General features: G+C 42.9%; 2 protein-coding genes across 2 annotated transcripts in view; both read left to right on the forward strand.

The window, feature by feature from the left end:
* The first annotated feature begins 26 nt into the window (after nt 1-26).
* Nucleotides 27-4579, forward strand: LOC119770284. The gene is made up of 2 exons (XM_038264878.1): nt 27-3943; nt 4021-4579. Exons 1-2 carry the CDS (start codon nt 27-29, stop codon nt 4577-4579), a joined length of 4476 nt encoding a protein of 1491 aa, XP_038120806.1.
* Nucleotides 4580-5828: 1249 nt separating this feature from the next.
* Nucleotides 5829-23071, forward strand: part of LOC6049897 (scoloptoxin SSD14) — a 49407-nt gene continuing 32164 nt past the window's right edge. The window contains 9 exon segments of the mRNA XM_001866542.2: nt 5829-5958; nt 13998-14059; nt 14136-14210; nt 14281-14339; nt 14447-14542; nt 15350-15395; nt 15456-15528; nt 15587-15787; nt 15846-16092. Coding sequence (XP_001866577.2) covers nt 14047-14059; nt 14136-14210; nt 14281-14339; nt 14447-14542; nt 15350-15395; nt 15456-15528; nt 15587-15787; nt 15846-16092 — 810 coding nt within the window. The 5' untranslated portion in view covers nt 5829-5958; nt 13998-14046.

A 23071-nucleotide genomic window follows, 5' to 3' on the forward strand; every position in this document is an offset into this window, starting at 1 on the left:
CCGAGGGGTCATAAAAAGGTTCAGTCATGGTTCAGAGCCCACTGAGTAGTCTTTTATTAGTCTATGGCTACAACAACGAGTACCTGCTGAAAAAACGTCATCTACAAGCCCTCTTCGAACTGCCACCGATGGAACACGAGACCGCATCCAGCCTCCACTCCCTGGTCGACGAGTTCCAGAGGCACATCAAGATTCTGGACCAGCTCAAAGAACCAACCGCTTCTTGGAGCACCGTTCTCGAGCATTTGCTGTGCACACGATTGCACGTCGACACCATCAATCTCTGGGAGGACCACGCTTCGACGCTTTCCAATCCGGACTTCCAGAGCCTGATCGAGTTCTTGCAGCGCCGAATGAGGGTTCTGGAATCTATTTCGGTAAACAACAACCATTCTTCGTCCAATGGGGCTACCAGCTCGCATCAGTCGCCCCGCCCCGCGTCGAAGAAACGGAGCTCGCAGCGCCTTTCGTCGTACGCCTCCACCGCTAGTTCAGGACCTGCCGCGGATTGTGCAGCGTGTGGACTCGCGCATCCTCTCTACAAATGCCACAAGTTTGGTCAGCTTTCTGTCCCTGAGCGTCAGCGGATTGTGAGCAACAAACACCTCTGCTACAACTGTTTGGGGGCACACCAGGTGAGGAATTGTTCGTCCAAGCGCTCCTGCAGGCACTGTCAGCAGCGGCATCATTCGCTCCTTCACGCGGGACATGCTGATAACTCGCCAAGAACCAACAGCGGTGCAACGGCACCCACACAAGCGAGCGGGCAGTTGGAAGTATCCGCTTCGGTCGTCTCAACCAAGCAAGAGGTCGCTACGCCCACCGAGGTCGTTCCACAGGTCGAAGTCAGCGTTCCACTTCAGCAGCCCAAGGAAAACGTGTTCCTGCTTACTGTGCTGGTCAAGGTCGTCGATTCGTTGGGAATGGAACACGTGGCCCGCGCATTGCTGGACAGCGCCTCCCAACCTAATCTCATCACCGACCGATCGCATGGCAAGAATTCTGCGGCTCAAGCGAGCCCCTGCGAGCGTGGTGATCCAAGGCGCAGGCCAGATGTCAACACCAGTTCGGCATTCCGTCTCCACCGAAGTGCGGTCGAGAAAGAGCGATTTCTCCTGCGGGATCAACTTTCTTGTCATGGACAAACTGACTGCGGAGCTTCAAGCCACAACATCTCAACGTCGGGTTGGAACATTCCGGTGGAACTCTTCCTCGCCGATCCGACCTTCAATGAACGGCAGCCGATCGACATGGTTCTCGGAGCAAAGCATTTTCACTCTTTCTTCCCTAGCGCAGCTCGCATTCACCTCGACGGTTCACTTCCGATTCTAGTAGACAGCGTCTTCGGCTGGATTGTCACCGGTTCCGCCAGCCAAGCTTCGTCCACACCAACCGAAACCGCACACTCGTACTCGGTACTCGCGATGATGTCGCTGGAGGAGAGCATGGAGCGATTTTGGAAGACGGAGGAACTCACAATCAACGACAAGCTTTCCGTCGAGGAGCGAGACTGCGAATCCTTGTTCCAGTCGACAACAACGCGCACGCCGGAGGGTCGTTACGTGGTACGTTATCCCCGCAAGCCAGGTTTCGAAAATTTGCTGGGTGACTCGAAGAACGCAGCTCTGCGCCGTTTCCGACTGCTTGAGCGACGGCTCGAGCGGGACGCACGACTCAAGGGGGACTACCACAAATTCATGCGGGAATATGTCGAGCTGGGCCACATGCAGCTGGTTGAACCTGATGAGAAGGACAAGACACCATCGTGCTACCTACCCCACCACCCCGTCTTTAAGGACTCCAGCACGACGACCAAGGTTCGGGTCGTCTTCGACGGTTCAGCAGCAACTTCTACGGGATTTTCGCTCAACCAAGCACTCTGCGTCGGACCTGTGGTTCAAGAAGACCTTCTCTCGCTCCTGCTCCGCTTCCGGAACTACCCTGTAGCCCTCGTAGCGGACGCAGCCAAAATGTACCGGCAGGTTCTCGTCCACCCAGAGGACAGAAGACTGCAGCGCATCTTCTGGCGGTTCTCGCCAGACTCACCCATCCAAACGTACGAACTACAGACCGTTACATACGGCCTTGCACCTTCCGCGTACCTAGCCACCCGTTCCCTTCAGCAACACGCCCAGGACGAGGGTCACGAGTACCCGTTGGGCGGCCCAGCGCTCGAAAGCAACTTCTACGTAGATGACTTCATTGGTGGCGCTGATACGGTCGAGGACGCCATACGCTTGCGGAAGGAGCTTACGGAACTGCTGGCCAAGGGAGGGTTCGAGATGCGGAAGTGGACATCAAACCGTCTCGAGGTACTGCGAGGACTGAACCAAGACCAAATCGGCACGCAGTCGAGTCTGCAGTTTGGTCCGAACGAGATGGTAAAGGCGCTGGGGATTGGATGGGAGCCCGAGGCCGACGTTCTGCGATTCGACTCGCAAATCAACCAGAGCAAGGGACCTCCCACGAAGCAGTTCATCCTCTCAACAATCGCTCGACTCTACGATCCTCTAGGTCACATCGCACCCGTAGTTGTCACCGCTAAGATCATCATGCAGGAATGCTGGCAGCTGAAGTGTGACTGGAACGACCCGGTGCCGGACAACATTCGGATCAAGTGGGAGCAATTCTTCAAGGAACTTCCAGAAATCCGGTCCTACCGGATCGACCGCTACGCACTCCAGCCTGACTCCACTTACCAACTGCACACATTCTGCGACGCGTCTAAGGACGCTTACGGAGCTTGTTGCTACATCCGCTGTGAAGACCGACACGGCAATGTACGAGTCACGTTCTTAGCATCAAAATCTCGGGTCGCCCCGCTCAGAGGACTGAACGTCCCTCGCTTGGAAGCAAACGCTGCTGTGCTCGGAGTCCACCTTCACTTCCGGATCAAACAGGCACTCAAGATCAAAATCTCGGACTCGTACTTCTGGACGGACTCAGCTGTCGTACTGCAGTGGATCCAAGCAAACCCGAACACCTGGAAGACGTACGTAGCGAACCGTGTCGCTGAGATCCAGTTCTACACGCGTGGCTGTCATTGGAATCACGTGCCGACCAAGGACAATCCGGCGGACCTGGTGTCCCGCGGGATGACGGTGCCGAACTTCTTGAACTGTGAGACCTGGAAGAATGCAACAAGTTGGATCTGCTCAAACCCACGAGACTGGCCGAGGACCAACCCACCAAGCGTTCCGGCGGACATCATGGAAGCTCGCATAGTCGCCGCCGTGAAAGAGAAGCCGCCGCAAGTTCATCCCTGGTTCCTGCGCTGGCACTCGTACAGACGGCTGGTCCATTCGATCGGATTCGTCCTCCGATTCATCGACAACACCAGGCAGAAAGCGAGAACGACCAGAACGAGCGACACACCTGTGCGGCGTGCCCTAACTGTGGAGCAGTTTTCCAAAGCCAAAACGGTGCTAACTCGACTAGCACAGCAGGACTCCTTCAGCGCCGAACTGAAGGAACTCGAAAAGGGGAAGCCGGTGCCAAAACAGTCCAACATCTACAAAATGAGTCCATTCGTCGATTCAGAGAGAGTGTTGAGAGTGGGGGGTCGACTAAAGCTTTCCCAACTGCCCTTCCAAGCCAAACACCCAGCCTTACTCCCTGGTTCCCATCCCTTCGCTCGCATCCTCGCCGAATTCTACCACCAAAAACTTTTCCACGGCGGCGGGCGCCTACTACTGACCGCCATGCGCGAGGAATTCTGGCCCATCGGTGGTCGCATTCTTGCCAGAAGCGTGGTGCGCAATTGCTTCCGTTGCGTTAGACTGAATCCTGAACTGATTCAGCAGCAGATCGGCCAACTTCCGGCTCAACGGATCATCCCTAGTCGCCCATTTAGCGTCGTCGGCGTAGACTACGCAGGTCCACTGTACCTGAAGCCGATACACAAACGTGCTGCACCGGCCAAGGCCTATATTTGCCTTTTTGTGTGCTTCGCGACGAAGGCCGTTCACATTGAACTTGTTGGAGATCTCTCCACCCCGCGTTCCTTGCTGCGCTGTGCAGGTTCATCGGGCGACGCGGAGTGCCGTCTCACATTCACTCCGACAATGGCAAGAACTTTGAAGGCGCCAAGAACGAACTTGCCCGGCTGTACACAATGCTCAACCACGACGCCGAACAGGAGAAAATCCACGAATTCTGCACAGCCGAAGGGATCACCTGGCATCTCACTCCCCCAAAAGCGCCCCACTTCGGAGGATTATGGGAATCCGCCGTAAAGGTCGCCAAGAAGCACCTGTTCCGGCAGCTTGGTCCGTCAAGATTGTCGTTCGAGGACATGTGCACTGTGCTCACACAAATCGAATCCCACATGAACTCCCGACCACTTCTTCCACTGAGTGAAGATCCGAACGACCTCGCCGCTCTAACGCCGGCCCATTTCCTAATCGGAACATCGATGCACGCCCTGCCCGACCCAGATCTGCGCCACATTCCAGTCAACCGCCTAGACCACTATCAGCAACTCCAGCTCCACGCCCAACAATTTTGGGCCCACTGGCGACGCGAATACCTCCAGGAGCTGCTGAGCGGAATGACGAAATACAACCCGGTAGACTCGTGATCGTCGTCGACGAACTGCAAGGACCACTCCGCTGGCCACTTGCCCGGATCGAAGCCGTTCATCCTGGACCAGACGGCATCGTACGAGTTGTGTCGCTGCGAACGGCCAGCGGTGGAATCATCACCAGACCAGCTGTTAAAATCTGCTTGCTTCCCGTGCCGCTATCTCCTGAGGCTCCACACACCACACCGCAACGGGTCAGCTGCTTACCGATGAAGTGTTTCCTGAAGAAGAAAAACATTAAATTTAGTTAATTTATTTAGCACACGAAGTGCATCTGCTCAACTTCCCTCTAGTTAGAATCTTATTTTGCTTTGTTTACATTTTTTTGAATAAGTCATTAAAGGCGGCGGGCGATCACTGACGAACTGACGTGCCACCAGGAACAAATTGGTCGATCATTTTTGACCGCACACTGTTTCTTTTTCTTTCTACTGTTCTCTTCTTCGGCGATTGTCAGAATTCGAGTTTGACGTTTTGTCAGATCAGCTGTTTCCTTGCTGTGAAGAATTCTGGAACAACATGTGTAAATGGCGGATAAGAGTTGGAATGGAAATGTTACGAAAAGTCTAAAAGATAGCCTAATTTGGAAGTTTAACGAAATTTCTTGCCTCATTTCACATTAAATAATGCAAGATTTGCAAAATATTCATCGTTTAGTTCAGAATTTGCAAAAGTTTTCAGGCTTCAATATGTTTTCCACCATTTTCATTTGTTGTTCCTGAAAGTTTCTCAGCAAGTGCAGCTGAGCATCTGTCAAATCGTCTGTTTGACAATCGCTGATCGCTGAGGGTGAGTGAGAAGGAAGATAGGAAAGTGCGGTCAAGTTTGGATTCGGGGTGGCACGTCAGTTCGTCAGTGGGGCGATGTTACGTCAGCCAGTCTTTCTTTAAAAGGTCTTTGTACTTTACAGTTAGCACCGTCGACACCGCAATATAGCTGGTGCTAACCGGCATTATTATTTTTCGCCCCATAATTCTGGCACCGCTGCGCTGTCAGAGGCAAGCCACCCAAATGTGTCTCGTCACTTTGGTCGTCATTCCAAATCCAACCTCTTTTGAAGACAGAAGTGCTGAAATAAAAAGGAAGACTAAAGTTTAGTTGTTTCGCTAAATAAAGTGCGTTGTTACTTACCTTCGCGTGTTCTACTTACCTGCTGTTGCCACTGCTCTGCTCCTGCTGCACCTGCTGCACCTGCTGCTCCTGTTGCACCTGCTGCTCCTGCTGCACTTGCTGCTCCCGTTGCATCTGCTGCTCCCGCTGCACCTGCTGCTGCTCCTGCACCTGCTGCTGCTCCTGCACCTGCTGGACCACCTGCTTCCGCCCCCGTTGCTCCCATCTGATCCTCCCGCATTAAACACAACGTAGGGTCCCGGTTGGTGAGTTGCCACTCCAAAACCGTTTTCCGCTTGTGGAGCAGGGGGTCATTTTTTCTGGGCACCCTACTGTCCATACAAAAATGGTACGTAAATATTCAAACAGCTGTAACACTTGAGTGAATTTTCTGATCAATTTGGTGTCTTCGGCAAAGTTGTAGGTATTGTTGAGGACTATTGAAAGAAATAGGCACACGGAAAAAAATTGCTGATTTTTTTATTAATTTTTTTTCACAAAAACTCAATTTCCCAAAAAACGTATTTTTTTATTTCCGAGATCTTTTGATATGTTTTAGAGCATCTCCACCGGTGCGCACATAACTGAGTGACTATTTTGTTCACTCAACCTTCCCACACCGGTCGTTGGTAAAATAGTTACAGCAAACCCCACCAGGGGTGACGTTTCGAAACAAAATTTGTTTTAATTTATTGGCATGACCAATTTGCCAAAATCTTCAAAGCCAGAAGTAATTATTTCCAAAAAACTTGATTGGCCGCAACCTGGATTGGTCCGGGTTCCCCGGGGGATGTTCCGTTGGAGGGACATTGGCGGCACCGTATGGATATGGGCAATATTGGTGTCAAAATTCATAATTTTCGAAATCACACATGAAAATTTATGAAAATGGACATTTTCATTGGGCTGGCCACAACCCGGATTGGCCCAGATTCCCCGGGGGATGTTCCGTTGAGCGTACATTGGCGGTACCAATAAATATGAACAATGTTGGTGTGAAACTTCAAGATTTGTTAAATCGCAGATGAAAATTTCGAAAATGGACATTGCGAGTAGACTTGCCACAACCCGAATTGGTCCCAGTTCCCCCGGGGATGTTCCGCTGAGCGGACATTGGCGACACCGAATGAATATGGGCCATATTGGTGTCAAACTTCACGATTTTCAAAATCACATATGAAAATTACGAAAATGGACATTTGCAGCGAACTGGCCACAACCCGGATGGTTTCGGTTTCCCCGGAGGATGTTCCGTTGTAGGGACATTGGTGGCACCGTATGAATATGGGCAATATTGGTGTCAAAATTCACAATTTCCAAAATCACATATGAATATTGCAAAAACTGACATTTTAAACGGACTGGCCAGAACCCGGACGGTTCCGGGTTCCTCGGGGGATGTTCCATTTGAGGGACATTGGCGGCACATATGAAAATTACGAAAATAAACATTTTCAGTGGATTGGCCACAACACGAATTGGTCCGGGTTCCCGCGGGGATGTTCCGTTGAGCGGACATTGGTGGCACAGTGTGAATATGGGCAATATTGGTGTCAAACTTCACGATTTTCAAAATCACATTTAAATTACGAAAACTGATATTTTGAGTGGACTGGCCACAACCCAGGTAGTTCCGGGTTTCCCGCGGGAAGTTCCATTGAAAGGATATGGCGGTATCATATGAACATGTTGGTGTCAAACTTCACGATTTTCAAAATCACCTATCGAAATTACGAAAATGAACATATGAGGTTTATTCGTCACAAACTGCATCAGTCCGAGTTCCGCGGAGTATGTTTAGTTGAAGGGGCATTATCGGCACAAATTAATAAATAACAAATATTGAAGTTGTAAAGAAATATCTTTTTTTTTCTACAGTCATCCAAATCAAATCAAATTATTCGCTCTACAGCACTGCCTTGGCGTTCTCGATTGCGAGATTCCTACTCGAAACTAGATGTCCAAAGGCTTGATTGTTGAGGCAATTGCAAACCTCTTTTTACACCTTAGCTTCAATCCACCCCGGGATTCGAACTGACGACCTTTGGATTGTTAGTCCAACTGCCTACAAGCGACTCCACCGAGACAGGACTCAGGGAGACGACTCCTACACCTGGACTGAGCTATCGACCTAACCTCTAGGTTAGACCGGGGCCAACATTTACTTCCCGTCCGACGGAAGGCGTGATCACACACAAAGAAAAATTACTCTAAATTTAAAAAGATCGTTCGTTGGATTAAAAGTTCGCGTTGGTGAATATTCGTAGAAATTTCAAACTTTTAAATTTAAAAGTTGGAAAGTTTTTGATACTAACATGCATTTATAGAACAAAATCGTTGTATTGGTAAAAGTGTTTTACTTTTAATTGGAAAAGAAACCTTTTATGGCAAGAATACACAACATTTGGCACTATAGGGATAATTTCAGAAAAATTTGCTTGTTTTTTTACATTTATTAAAAAAAAATAATTAATTAGCATGTTAGGAAAACACTTTTTTGTATTTAACGCTTCTCCACTAGCTTCTGCTTCATACGGTACGCCACCGGTCACTTCCGAATACCCCAGGCTGGACGGTTCCGGATGGAGACTTCGACGCGCGACAGCAGTGTAACAGGATGGTCACGTTTCCGGCCTCAATCAGGACAGTCTTGGAGGAGTTGGCCATTGATTCGGGAAGGGTGGTCGACGTTTCACGGCTGGAAAGTAAAGTGCCTGAACGGGGAGTTCCCGATCCTGGAAGCGCATCCGGAACATGGAGTTGATGAGGCCCTCGGTACGGAGTTCGATTTTGAACACGTAATCCTACTTCGAGAATGACACAGATTTTCTTTTGGCTCACTGTCCAGATTCATTCGGCTGATGCTGCGCCGTCGCGACGTGAGTGTTTGTGGGTGGGAAGCTGCTAAAAGAGATGGAAGTAAGTGAAGTTGGCTAACCACTGCACACATTCTCAATACTCACCGGTGTTGTAAACCGCCTGTACCGAGTGCAACATCTGCGCTGACCACCTCCGATTATGCCGCTAGTTGCCCTCCTCTTCGTCGGATCCGTCAACTCACCGTGAAAATTAACTTTCTCGTACTTGTCCAAAAACCAGACGTTAATCTTCTTCAACGCAAACTCGTTGTTCATGCAACGCTGCGGCAGCGCCATCTCCTCGATAATATCGCCCCAGTCCTCGCGGGAATTGACCTTCAACCTCCAATCCCGGGCCACCAACACCGAATACAACCGGTGCGAATCTACATTCCTACCTTCTATCCTACAAAAACAAAAAATAATCACAAACCCCACAAAGCACCCAAGCTTCCTTTACCCATTCCAGTCCCGGAACAGCTTGCCGTTCCTGCAGGAAGCTGACCTTGTCCTTTTCGAGCACTCGACCTCGTCCCGCTCCTGTACCACAATCCTTCGAAGGCGTTCCGCTGCTGCTGTTTGGCTCTCGAAGGTTTCCGCGCCCGAGTCCTGGCTGCTGCCGCGGTCGGCGTCCTAGACTCACCAGCAACACCGGACCCACCAAAGTGTTTGTTTACATTTGCGACTTAGGCGTACACGGTTACACGAGAACGTCAAAATGAAAGAAATTTTACACTCGAATTAAAAGTAAAAACATTTAAATCAGTGAGCAATGAGATTTTCAAAAACTGTAGCAGTAAAAGTTTTCATTTTCAAAACAAGAAAAAAACTTTTAATGCAGCAAATTTTAGCAACTTTTAAATTCAAAAGTAAGTTACTTTTGTCATTACCGTAATATTTTTTTGTGTGCAGACAAATCTCGTCTCGAAAAATGCCACCGGGACCGTCTGGGATCGAACCCAGGCCGACTGGGTGAGAGGCAACTACGCTTACCCCTACACCACGGGTCCCGGCATCCACAATCCACAATTTAAATTAATTCATAAAATAAATTCCTTCAATGTTAATTCATAAAATAAATTCCAACATTGTCAGGGGAACCCGGAACCATCCGGGTTGTGGCCAGTTCGCTGCAAATGTCAATTTTCGTAATTTTCATATGTGATATTGAAAATCGTGAATTTTAACACCAATATTGCCCATATTCATACGGTGCCGCCAATCTCCGTGCAACGGAACATCCCTGCGGGAACCCAGATCAATTCGGGTTGTGGCCAGTCCACTCACAATGTCAATTTTCGTAATTTCTATATGTGATTTTAAAAATCTTGAACACCAATATTGCCCATATTCATACGGTGCCATCAAAGTCCCTCCAACAGAACATCCCCCCGGGAACCCGGATCAATTCGGATTGTGGCCAGTCCACTCACAATGTCCATTTTCTTAATTTCCATATGTGATTTTGAAAGTCGTGAAATTTAACATTAATATTGCCCATATTCATCGGTGCCGCCAAAGTCTCTCCAACGGAACATCTACCAGGGAACCCGGAACCATCCAGGTTCTGGCAAGTCGGTTTAAAATGTCAGTTTTCGCAATATTCATATGTGATTTTGGAAATTGTGAATTTTGACACCAATATTGCCCATATTTATAAAAGAGGAGCGGCCGTGGCTGACTGGTTACGGTGTTCGCTTTGTAAGCGAATGGTTCTGGGTTCGATTCCCATCTGCTCCCAACGAGAAAGTTAAGTACACAGAATTTGAAATGATGAATATGAACGAAAAGTCAAAGTCGCTCGAGGCGGGGTTCGATCCCCCGTCCTTTGGGTTGGTAAGCAAAAATGCTAAACACTAGGCCAGCGATTCTCAACCTTCTTCTAGGCTGGTACCCCCCTACCGTGTAAATCAAGTAGGCCCGGTAACCCCGTTGAGAATCGCTGCACTAGGCCATGACGACTTGGTAAGCTTGGACTGGAATTAGGAATACTGTTACAGAGAGCGAGTTGTGGCGCTATAACCACGGCAAATAGTGCCAGGGCATTCGTGGAAATACAATGTCCCATCCCAGAGGGTCTCGGAGTACCAAACCTTCTTAGCATGGTGCTCCCAACGAATACAACCAAAATCTCGGAGCGTATGGTGGTGTGTCCCCACGCTTCTTCCTCCCCTGTCGATTCAGAATTGTGTTGTTGTTCGAACACTCTGTGCTCAAACTCAACCCAATTACGAATCATCTCTGCGATACGGCTTTACGCAGTAGGCCTGGCCGCTTTAACGCTTGTGATGTGTCAATGCATTCTAATGCAATGGCGCACTACAAATGTTAATAAATGACATGAAGAGTGCTAGGCGTCATCTAACCTAAGGCACTCTCCAGGATCCCTTCGAAAGATTGGCTGCGCTAGGGTCTGATTAGATTAGATTAGAATATTGCCCATATTCATACAGTGCCGCCAATGTCCCTCCAACGGAACATCCTCCGGGAAACCCGGAACCATCCGGGTTGTGGCCAGTCCGTTTAAAATGTCAGTTTTCGTAATTTTCATATGTGATTTTGAAAACCGTGAAGTTTGACACCAATATTGCCCATATTCATACAGTGCCACCAATGTACCTCAAACGGAACATCCTCCGGGGAAACCAGAACCATCCGGGTTGTGGCCAGTTCATTGAAAATATCCATTTTCATAAATTGTCATATGTGATTTTTAAAATTGTGAATTTGACACCAATATTGCCCATATTCATACGGTGCCGCCAATGTCCCTCCAACGGAACATTCTCCGGGGAACCCGGAACCATGCGGGTTGTGACCAGTTCGTTGCAAATGTCCATTTTCGAAATGTTCATACGCGATTTAAAAATCTTGAAGTTTGACACCAACATTGTTCATATTCATTGGTACCGCCAATGTAAGCTCAACGGAACATCCCCCGGGGAATCTGGATCAATCCGGGTTGTGGCCAGCTCAATGAAAATGTCCCTTATCAATGTCTAGTTCCGTGGTACCAAAACAAGTCCATTTCAAAAAAAAAAATCTCGATTCTCCTTTCACTTCAAGCAGATGTCAAATATTTGTGCGCGCTACTAGCGGGCGACTAAATTTGGTCACCCGCTGTTCACCGAGGATCGAGCTGCTATTTTATGAGCGCGTTTATGAGCGACCGGTGTGGGGATGAGTGATGGTGGAGCGCTTCCAAATCCTTACTGCGCGCGCCCGGTGGAGATGGTCTTAGGGGTCAAAAATTCGCAACTTTTGAGCCATAGAGAGATATGGTCAAAAAATCTGCCGCCGAGTTATAAATTTTTGACAAAATAGTGACTCTTGAAAAAAATCGAAATTCCATGCAAAACAAAAATTTACTTAATTTTTTAATTTAAAATTGAATTTTCAATTAAAAAGGCTCCGTTTTCAAGATATAGCCACCGAAATTTAGATTTAACGAAATATTTGCAGTTTTGCGATTTTTAAAAATAGTGACCATGAGTGACAATTTCTAAAAATATTTTTTTTTTTGAAAAATTCAGAAAGGCTTAAACTAAAAGAAACAGAAAAATTTAAGTTTTTTAAGTCTCACCCAAAAATCCCACCATTTTCTAATGTCGATCTTAGCAAATAATGGTCCGATTTTCAACGTTAAAAAAACGTAACAAATATTTTCAAATTTTTTGAATCAAGCCTATCATTTGAAAAGGACGTAATATTGAATGTTTGGTCCATTTGAAAAGTTAGTTAGTTCACAAAATTCGAAAAAAAAATTTTTTTCGAAAAGATCGAATATTTTTACGAATGTTTCATGTTTTAACATTGAAAATCGGACTAGTAGTTGCTGAGATATCGACATTAGAAAATGGTGGGTTTTTTTGGTGAGACTTAGAAAACTTCAATTTTTCTGTTCCTTTTATTTTAAGTCGCTGTATCTCAGCAACCAGAGGTCCAATTTTCAATGTCTCTTAGACAATTTCATAGAAAATTTTCTGTCTTTTCAAAAAAATATTTTTAGAAATGGTCACTCATGGTTACTATTTTAAAAAATCGAAAAACTGCAAATATTTCGCAAAAATCTAACTTTCGGTAAATTTTTGTTTTGTATGGAATTTCGTTTTTTTTTTCAAAAATCACTATTTTTTCAAAAATTATAACTTGGCGGCAGATTTTTTGACCATATTTCAAAGTTGCTGATTTTTGTCCCATAAAACATATCAAAAAATCTCGAAAATCAAAAAAGACGTATTTTGGGAAATTGAGTTTTTGTGAAAAAAAATAATAATAAAAAAAATCGGAATTTTTTTCCGTTTGCCTATTTCTTTCAATAGTCCTCAACAATACCTACAACTTTGCCAAAGTCACCAAATTGATCAGAAAATTCACTCAAGTGTTACAGCTGTTTGAATATTTACGTACCATTTTTGTATGGACAGCTGCCAAAATTGTATGGAGACTTGTATGGGTGAACCAATGACACAAAATAGCTTCTTTGGCCATAGACGGTTTTACACCAAGAACCCGACGGACGTAGCGCAATGCTACCGTTGCCAGAAATTCGGCCACGGCTCGCGGAACTGCAACCTCCGGCCCCGCTGCGTGAAGTGCGGTGAGTCACACCTCTCGGAGGCGTGCGCACTGCCACGAAAGGCGGACTTGGGGGAAAACGCAGAACAAACCAAGCCGTGCGTAAAGTGCGCGAACTATGACGGCAACCATACCGGCAATTATCGCGGATGCGTCGCGCGCAAGTCTTACCTCGAGGATCAGGAAAAGAGGAAGAAGAAAGCAGCAGCGTCCCACTCTCCTCAGCGAAGTACGAGCGCAGCCGTTCCTGCAATTGGGCAGCGTACGGTTCCAGTGGACAACCCAGCGATTCCTCCTGGATGGGGGCGGTGATTTGCCAGCGTGGTCGCTGCCGGTAGCGGCGATGCGGCCCAGCAAGGAGTCACCGGGAAGATCTCTTCACCCTGCCGGAGTTCTTTGCTCTCGCGGGGGAGATGATGACGCGGTTTTGGAGCTGCCGTAACAAGGCAGAGCAATTTCTGGCCCTCGGGGAGCTGATGATCAAGCACATCTATAATTGATTATTTTTTGTCTGTGATCTAGTTTTAAGCTTTCTCTTTATCTATCCTTTTCACATTGCACTTTCTGTAAGTTTTTTGAAAACTTTTTCTTACTCTTGTCTATTCCATAGTTAAAAGTAATAATTTTTCGATTGAATTATGATGTAAAACACAGCTGAAAGGAACACCAAAACTCTGTTATGTACCTAAATGAACTCATTGTAACTTGATTATTCACAAATAAAACCGAATTGAATTGAATTGAAAAATAACAGTTTGCCTACAGTGGACCCGGGTCCACAATCGGATTATGGACCCGGGTCCACTATAGGAAAAGGAGGTCCATAACAGGCAAAAAAATCACATAATGTGTTTTGTCTTCTTTTATAGGTATATTTTCGAAAAAAATGGATCGATCGTTGATGCCACTCTTGCCACAATGTTTTGCTCAGGTATAATTTCGTCTTCTTATTCATCTCATAATAAAAAATAATAATTTTCGATAATTGTATGTATTGTTTTATAAAGGCCTTTCTAACATGCAATCTATGGGGATTGGCGGTGGTTTCATTATGAATTTGTATATCAAACAGGAGGGGAAAGGTAAACATACAATTACACATACTCATATCTGTTATTCTATCATTTTGATACGTTTTCATTGTATGTGTAGCATACACTTTAGATGCGCGTGAAATATCGGCCAAGGCTTCAACAAGAGATATGCATTTGGTATGTTATCATAAGATGATAAATAAGTGTTTAAAAATTCAAAAACAAGTAGCAAATGTATTTGTTTTATAATTTTGTATCAACCAAATTTATTTTTTTAAATCAAGCATGATCCGACAACAACTAATGAAGGTCCTTTATCGATTGCCACACCTGGAGAGCTCAAAGGCTATTGGGAAGCTCATAAAAGGTTTGGAAAATTGGTATGTAAAGCTTTATAAAATACTTTGTAAAATTCTGAGCTGCCATGCGCTTCGCGACACATTTTTCATTTTTTCATAACTACCCTCGCCTCAACTGGCGAAAATCGGGAAAGGTGTGGCAGCTGTTTTAACCATGATTTTGTATCTTTTTAAATTGTTTAACTGGTTCCGGTGGTATTTCCAAAAAATCAAAATCAAATTATTCGCTCTACAGCACTGCCTTGGCGTTCTCGATTGCAAGATTCCTACTCGAAACTAGGTGTCCGAAGGCTTGATTGTTGAGGCAATTGCAAACCTCTTATTTCACCTAAGTTCCATCCACCCCGGATTCGAACTGACGACCTTTGGATTGTTAGTCCAACTGCCTACCAGCGACTCCACCGAGGCAGGACCCAGGGAGACGACTCCTACACCTGGACTGAGCTAACGACCTAACATAACCTCTAGGTTAGACCGCGGTCAACATTTACTTCCGCGTCCGACGGAAGGCGTGATCAGACAAATCTCGTCTCAAAATTTGCCACCGGGACCTTCTAGGATCGAACCCAGGCCGACTGGTGATATTTCCATTACTGAGAAAATTGTCACATGCCAACCCTTGATTTCTTACCAGAGTGCGGACAACTTTCTTTGTATCGGTTATATCGGATCAAGGGCTTTCAGTTCAATGCGTTTATGTTCTTTAAAATTACTATTACTATTCAAACTATAATCCCAATTCACCCCAGATTACGGTGCCTTTAAATTTTCGACGGTTTCGATAACAGTTTTTTTTTTCATAAAGTTAATATTTCTTGTATATTACAGAAATGGAATGAAATTATTCAGCCAACAATCGATATCTGTAAAAATGGTGCGCTACAAAAGAGTTTCAACTAGAAACCTTCATTTCATGTTCAGTTTCTTATTCTAGGGTTTGAAATGTCTAAACATATGTATGATTCATTGCACACAAACTCAAAAGTCAAAATGGACAAACAACTACGGTTAGTATATTATGGAATTCGATAGGTAGTACAGCTATACGTTTTTCAAATATTTTAGTCAAATGTATGTTGACGAACATTCCAATGAATTCTACAAGCCAGGAACAATCATAAAGCCAGATAAGCTTTGTCGAACACTCGAGATCATTGCGGAACAAGGTGGTGACTCTTTGTATAAAGGGAAACTGGCTGAAATGTTTGCAAGTGACCTAAAAGATATGGGCAGTATTATAACTAAACACGATTTAGAGGAATACGAGTATGCATAAAGCTAACGTTTGTCATCTTCCATTTATAATGTTCATTTTTACTTTAAGGGTACGATGGAACGATTCCATTCCAATTGATATAAATGGAGATATCATGTATGTGATTCCACCACCAGCGTCTGGCATTTTAGTTAGCTATATAGTGAACATTTTGAAGAATTATAATTTCAAGCCTGAAGATATTTCTTCAGTAAACTCAACAATTCTTACTTATCACCGAATAATTGAAGCTTTTAAACATACATATGGGAAACGAACTCAAATAGGCGATCCTAAATATGTAAATATTGATGATGTAAGTAACTGTTCCTTTTCCAATAGAGCAATTCCAGCTCAAATCGGGATTTTTCTGGTACTTTTGTAACCGACTCTCTCCAATTTCCAATTTAGACATGTTATCATATCGAGAAATTAAAAAGATAGATGTGAGCTGGTAACATGGAGTTAAATTTCCGCAACTGTCATGGTAAACTTCACAGAAGCTTGACAGAAAGTTTAACCCCATGTTGCACTTTTAATTTTCGATAGGCATTTATAAGCCATTATTGTGTATATGGAGTAGGTTGCACTCGAAAATTACATTTAAGATGGAGCCTAGTGATGGGTCAATCATTGATTTCAGGGGGTAGCCCTAAAAAAGTCCGGATTTGTACCACCCTACTAGGTCTTTCCATTTTGACCCTATAGAGCTTATTCAATCGGCACCCGCAACATCCCGCAACATCAACAAAATTCTCCCGGTGAGAGGACACAACGGACCGGATTGAGGTCCCTCGACAATGAGGCCACTTATTTTTGTTTTATTAAGACGGAAATACACCCGTAATCAGCGAGACTTTTTCCATTCTGCGTCTTTTTCTGAAGCTGGAAACTGACTGAACTTCATAAATTACCCCAAATGAAACAGTTCTAGTGGTAGTAGAACTAAAAAACTAAATTTTAAACAATAATTTAATCTAAAGCGTTCCATTTCCTTGGCAGATCAGAAAAGATCAGCCACGTTTTTCTCATCATCCAAAGCCGTCAAAACAAAAAAGCAAACACTGATTCAAAATCACCTAAACATGCTTGACAGATATTTCGCGACAGAAAATCGTCGCGAGAGTTAAACTTGCTCAATTCGGTTTAGTGTCGCGGCGACAATATTTTCTGGTTGTGCGTCGAATTATGTAGGTGCCACCCAGTCACGGCGTTCTCACAGGATTCTTACAGAAATCTAACAGAGCGAAAATGTTCTTACTAGAAAGCTGCCATCATCCTGCTAGATTTTCTCAAGAATTCTTTGAGAATTCTAGCTCAAATGCAATAACCGGTTCTAGCAGGAGCCGGCGAAGTCAACCGGTTTTGTTAGAATCCTGCTAGAATTTTGCTAGAACTATTCTGACAGGCCCCTGCTAGAATTCTGTAAGAATTTTGCTAGAATGTGACGGCAAGGAAACCTGCTAGAATCCTGCTAGAATTTTGTTAGAAGCAAATGGCAGATAATTTTGGTAATAACCAATCATTTTAGAAATATTCAATTTAAATAAACAGCACAAAAGAATCTACATCAATTTATTGTACACTCACTTTTAACTTATACTTAAGTCTCTTAATATTAAATTAAACATTCTCTTCGACCCATATACGTAGAATGTCCGCGATTCCGAGTCACGAACCGAACCCGGTGCTCTTGGTAGGAAATCGGGATCCGGGAAAAGTGCCGTCTAAGACGATGTCCAATTAGCGGCCGCCGGAATTGATGGTGCTTGCTTTGAAGCTGCCCGCCCGTGGGCCATGTGGTTCTTGGTTTTCTTAAAGTTGGTCGAGCCTTCCAGGTTTGTGTGCGCCTGTGGAATCGAAATCGAGGAATTAGAATAACTTACAAGTAACCAATCTATTAATACTTTGCTTACCATATTCTGGGTGGCCAGGCGACCAACGGAACGGCGCCGAAGCTAAATTTTCTTCCGGTGGCAACTCTTTTTAATACAATTTACCAGACAAGATGGCGGTCACAATGTGGTTCGGCGAAAAAGACGTCATTTTCGACAGATTTTGCGCTGCCAGAATGTTCTTCCATAATTCTTACAAAATTCTAGCAGATTTCGCTCTGTCAGAATATTCTAGCAAAATTCTTACAGAGTTCTGACAGGCCTACTAGAATCATTCTAGCAGGATTCTAGTAGAACAAATTCTGCCAGAAAATTCCGTGTCTGGGCAAATTTGCAATAGCCTAAGATGTTAGAAAAAGACTCACAAAAGATGCAAAAATCCTTTACTAAAATAGTGTTTAAAAGTGGTCTGAAATTTTCATAAACGATAGTGGGAATTGATTCTCCAGACAATTTTACATGAAAGTCTCCATATTGATCAATGTTCAAACACAGACAACAGACGTTTGGGCTCGATTCTTCCCTTGTGTAAATCATTGTTACAGATTTTTTAGTTGTGGCAATCCGTTTGTGGCGCTGCAGTCGCTTTGCCCTGACACATTGCCCGCTGTCAAAATATCGCTTTCCGCCTACTTTCATTTTGTTGGTTTTCAACGTTTGTAATCGTTTGTTCTGGTTCTGGTGTTTGAGGATCGCTTACACTAGAAATCCGGTGGGGGAATCTGACGCGCCGGGGAGAACATTCAAGATTCAGGCCTTTGGTATGGCGACGAGGGTTCGCCGGAAGTGGCGTCACTTGAAGGTGGGGTGGGTTTCGAGGGCGTTGAAGATGTTGATGCCTTGGAGGTGAGCGTTGAAATGATCGTGGTAGCTGGTTTGTCGGTTCCGGAGATAATCTTCGGAATGCGGTCGTTTGGGGCCAAAAGGTTTACGGGGTTGGCCGTGATAATAGCTCTTGCTGACGGCGCCGATGACATCCAGACTTTACCGTGTTATACCTTGCTGTTTTTCCTTCTTCGACAGTTCCGGATTGTTTCGTTTCTGGTTCCGGATCTTTTATCCTCCAAGAAACGCTTGCCCATCCTCCCGATTTCCACCGGGTCTCCTCCTTATTTTCGCTCACCTCTGTTGGTTTTGTTTATAAACACAACCAGCAAAAATTTGACAGCCTCAAAAAACCATCAGATTAGACTATTTTTAATATTGATAATTAAATGAAAAAATCCATGTGCTCGTAAATCGTGTTAATTGATAATTAAAGTAGATTTACTATAGCATAAAAACACAATCTTTACCTTTTTATTTCTTTTCTCGAAAAATTTAAATAATATATTTTTAAACATTTTTGGGTGATGCATTTTCAAACACACCTTCTCAGAAAACCATCATGGCTGCTTTAGAGAGTGGCAATAGGCTAACAGATGGCGCTAGTAGATTAGCAGGATGCGGCAGCCATGTTTTTACACACGATTTTCAAAATATTTTGTTCTAGCCGCTACGTCTGTTGTCTGTGGTTCAAAGTCGAATTCTTGTGAAGATACAGCGCACAGTGTTCGGAATGGCAAAATTAAGTGGAATAAATTGATAACTCCTTTATTTGACGTCCTAGCGAAATGGTGTCTTCGGAAGAGTTGTTGTACTTGATAAGGGCTATCTTTTGAAGTTATTGACATACAGGGTGACGACCTTCCAGGGTGTCAACCAAAAACTAACTTTGTTGGATGACGTTGTAGGGCTTTGGTGTCTTCGGCAAAGTTGTAGAGGAGAAAATTTCATGAAAGTTTGTCGAAGGCGCCAAATTTGTAGCTCTTAATCTACTCGAGATATACGCCATTTTTGCAAAAATGGTCCAAAAAAGCACTTTTTTGGTGATAACTCAAAATGTTAGCATTTTAGCGGCCTACTATGTTCTAAAGAGTTGTTTATGAAATAAAATTACACATCTTTGCCGAAGACAGCAAAATGTTTTGAGCCTTTTTTGAGGAGTTATAACAATTTTTAGGTGATTTTGAGCCTATTTTCAAGTTGCTATGTTTTCAAAATGGCGCATTTTGGTGCAAAACCGAACAATGCACCTGAAAGTACTCACTTTCAACTACATTTCCTGAAAATATCTCCGTGTCTATCGGTGTCTATTTTTAGATAACTCAATTTTAGTTTGACTGTTTTTAAACAATTTATTTATAATTTTTAAGCGGAATCTTATTGAAAACGTGGTAATAATCGGTAAATTGAAGGGTAAATTGATCGATTATTATGGAAAAAAACTATGTCTATGAAAAAATACGACAACCTTTCTGAATTGACCAAGTATAAAAAGAAATACTTAATTTCAAATACGAACAATTACTTAAAATTTTAATCTGCATTATTTTTGGGCTATATATGTTTTCATTCATAATTTTAGAATGTGTGTCATAATTAAAGCATAAATAATGTATTTTCCATAATAATCGATCAATTTACCCTTCAATTTACCGATTATTACCACGTTTTCAATAAGATTCCGCTTAAAAATTATAAATAAATTGATTAAAAACAGTCTAACTAAAATTGAGTTATCTAAAAATAGACACCGATAGACACGGAGATATTTTCAGGAAATGTAGTTGAAAGTGAGTACTTTCAGGTGCATTGTTCGGTTTTGCACCAAAATGCGCCATTTTGAAAACATAGCAACTTGAAATTAGGCTCAAAATCACCTAAAAATTGTTATAACTCCTCAATAAAGGCTCAAAACATTTTGCTGTCTTCGGCAAAGATGTGTAATTTTATTTCATAATCACCTCTCCAGAACATAGTAGGCCGCTAAAATGCTAACATTTTGAGTTATCACCAAAAAAGTGCTTTTGGACCATTTTGCAAAATGGCGTATATCTCGAGTAGATTAAGAGCTACAAATTTGGCGCTTTCGACAAACTTTCATGAAATTTTCTCTCTACAACTTTGCCCAAGACATCAAAGCCCTACAACGTCATCCAACAAAGTTAGTTTTGGTTGACACCCTGGAAGGTCGTCACCCTGTATGTCAATAACTTCAAAAGATAGCCCTTATCAAGTACAACAACTCTTCCGAAGACACCATTTCGCTAGGACGTCAAATAAAGGAGTTATCAATTTATTCCACTTAATTTGCCATTCCGAACACTGTGCAGCGGCTTTAAAAATATGTTTTTGGTAAGCAGGGGTTTGGTCATTTCAAGGCCATTTCTTTTATGACAGACTTGATTTTTCGGTCTCGTAAATATTTTTACCGAAAAGCTCGTCCGATTTCTCATAAGTTTGTCTCTGACAGCATTTAAATTGGATGTATGGGCTCACAGATATAAGCTTGGGCTGTCAATGGACATTAAATGGGGAATACCTCTGTTTTTTGAACTTTTTCATTTTAAAACCGCTATACCTTCATAAGGATTGGACTGAGGACAATAGTCAATATGGAGACTTTCATGTTAAATTGTCTGGAGAATCGATTCCAACCAGTGGCGCCGACTAGTCCAAAATGTAGGGGGGCACGGTTGTTTTCCGAAATCGATAGGCAAGAGTGGCGATTAGATGTTTAAGTTTCTTGTATACCACGATTTTTACTAATTTGAATATAACGAATCGTATTCGTATCACAGATTTTTTTCATCCGGAAACCATTTTTTAAAAGATAATTTATTAAAACGTGATTGAGAATGTTAATTGGGGGAACTTTTTATATGTTTGGAAGGTGAATTCCTTCTAATTACTTAACACTTATTTTCCAGAAATAACAGTCAATAATAAAAATAATCAGATATTTAGAAATTTAACAATACAAATATTCAAAAAATATGAACAAAAGTAAAAAGCAAAAATTTAGAACTTCAGAAATACAAATACACATTAAAAAAATCCAAAAAATCGGCAATTAAGAAAAAATAAGAGATACACTATATTCAAAATAATTTAAGAATTTAAGAATTTAAGAATTTAAGAATTTAAGAATTTAAGAATTTAAGAATTTAAGAATTTAAGAATTTAAGAATTTAAGAATTTAAGAATTTAAGAATTTAAGAATTTAAGAATTTAAGAATTTAAGAATTTAAGAATTTAAGAATTTAAGAATTTAAGAATTTAAGAATTTAAGAATTTAAGAATTTAAGAATTTAAGAATTTAAGAATTTAAGAATTTAAGAATTTAAGAATTTAAGAATTTAAGAATTTAAGAATTTAAGAATTTAAGAATTTAAGAATTTAAGAATTTAAGAATTTAAGAATTTAAGAATTTAAGAATTTAAGAATTTAAGAATTTAAGAATTTAAGAATTTAAGAATTTAAGAACATAATTTCAACATTTGTTAGAATGCAGTTAAAATTTCTATGGCCTTATTATTTTTTTAAATCGATCATAAATTGTAGAAGGCGATACACTTGTGTTTAAGATTATAAGATTATAATGTGTCTTCAAAAATTTTCTTTTTTTGAGACAATTATATGTTTAAGCTAAAATTGGTACAGAACGTTTTACGGTTAACAAATGTATTTGAAATCTCTTCAAATGCTTTCTAAAATACCCAAAATATTATCGAATTTATCAGCATTTTTCTAATCTAATCTAATCTAATCGAACACAAGCGCAGCCAGTCCGAAGAAAGCATCCGGGAAGAACTTATGGTTAGATTACGCCTCAAGTTCCTTCTTGTCATTAACTATTAATGATTGCAGTACTTTCGAGAAACCCCGAAGTATTACACTCACTAAAGCGGCCCGGCCTACTGCGTTGCATTAACCGCAAGAGACAGATTCTATGAACGGAACCCACATTTCATGGAATCATCAGGGGAAGAAGAAGAAGTGGGGACATACCGTACCAACCACTTCGAGTTATTTATAGAATATGGTGTGTGGTGTGTAGAGGAATCGTTGGGAAAGGGATTGTTGTATTATATAGTTAATGACCTTGTGACATTATTTCACCACTACGGATTAATTCACTCAACCTTTCGGTGGCCGAGTGGTTAGAGTATCTGACTACCAATCCAAAAATGTGAGCTCGAATCCCACCTAGTTCCATGCGTTTTTTTTTGTTCGTATTCAAAGTTCAATTATAGGGAGCTGCCGTGGCTGACGGTGTTCGCTTTCTAAGCGAATGGTCCTGGGTTCGATTCCCATCTGTTCCCAACGAGAAAGTATGGGAAATATAAATCTTCTAAGTGTAGGGGACATCTTAAGATGAATTCGCTGAAAAAATCTCGTTCCAAGAACAAGTTCTATTATTTTGGCAGCTGTCTAAAGTTGAGGTACGTTTTTGGCCAAAAATGACCTCTCGAAAATCATTTTTCTAATATTTTTGTTAGAATTGCTCGAAAACTACCCAAATGTTTGAAAATCTCCACTTCAAACATTGTAGCGTGTCAATACGATTCCCTCGAA

The sequence above is a fragment of the Culex quinquefasciatus genome, chromosome 1 (assembly GCF_015732765.1).
Source record: "Culex quinquefasciatus strain JHB chromosome 1, VPISU_Cqui_1.0_pri_paternal, whole genome shotgun sequence".
In the NCBI taxonomy this organism is placed as follows: domain Eukaryota; kingdom Metazoa; phylum Arthropoda; class Insecta; order Diptera; family Culicidae; genus Culex; species Culex quinquefasciatus.

Coding starts and splice junctions, on each gene's coding strand:
- LOC119770284 (XM_038264878.1), top strand. CDS start 27: ATGGTTCAGAGCCCACTGAGTAGTCTTTTATTAGTCTATGGCTACAAC. Junction 3,944..4,020: donor GCCTATATTTGCCTTTTTGT/GTGCTTCGCGAC, acceptor TGCGCTGTGCAG/GTTCATCGGGCGACGCGGAG.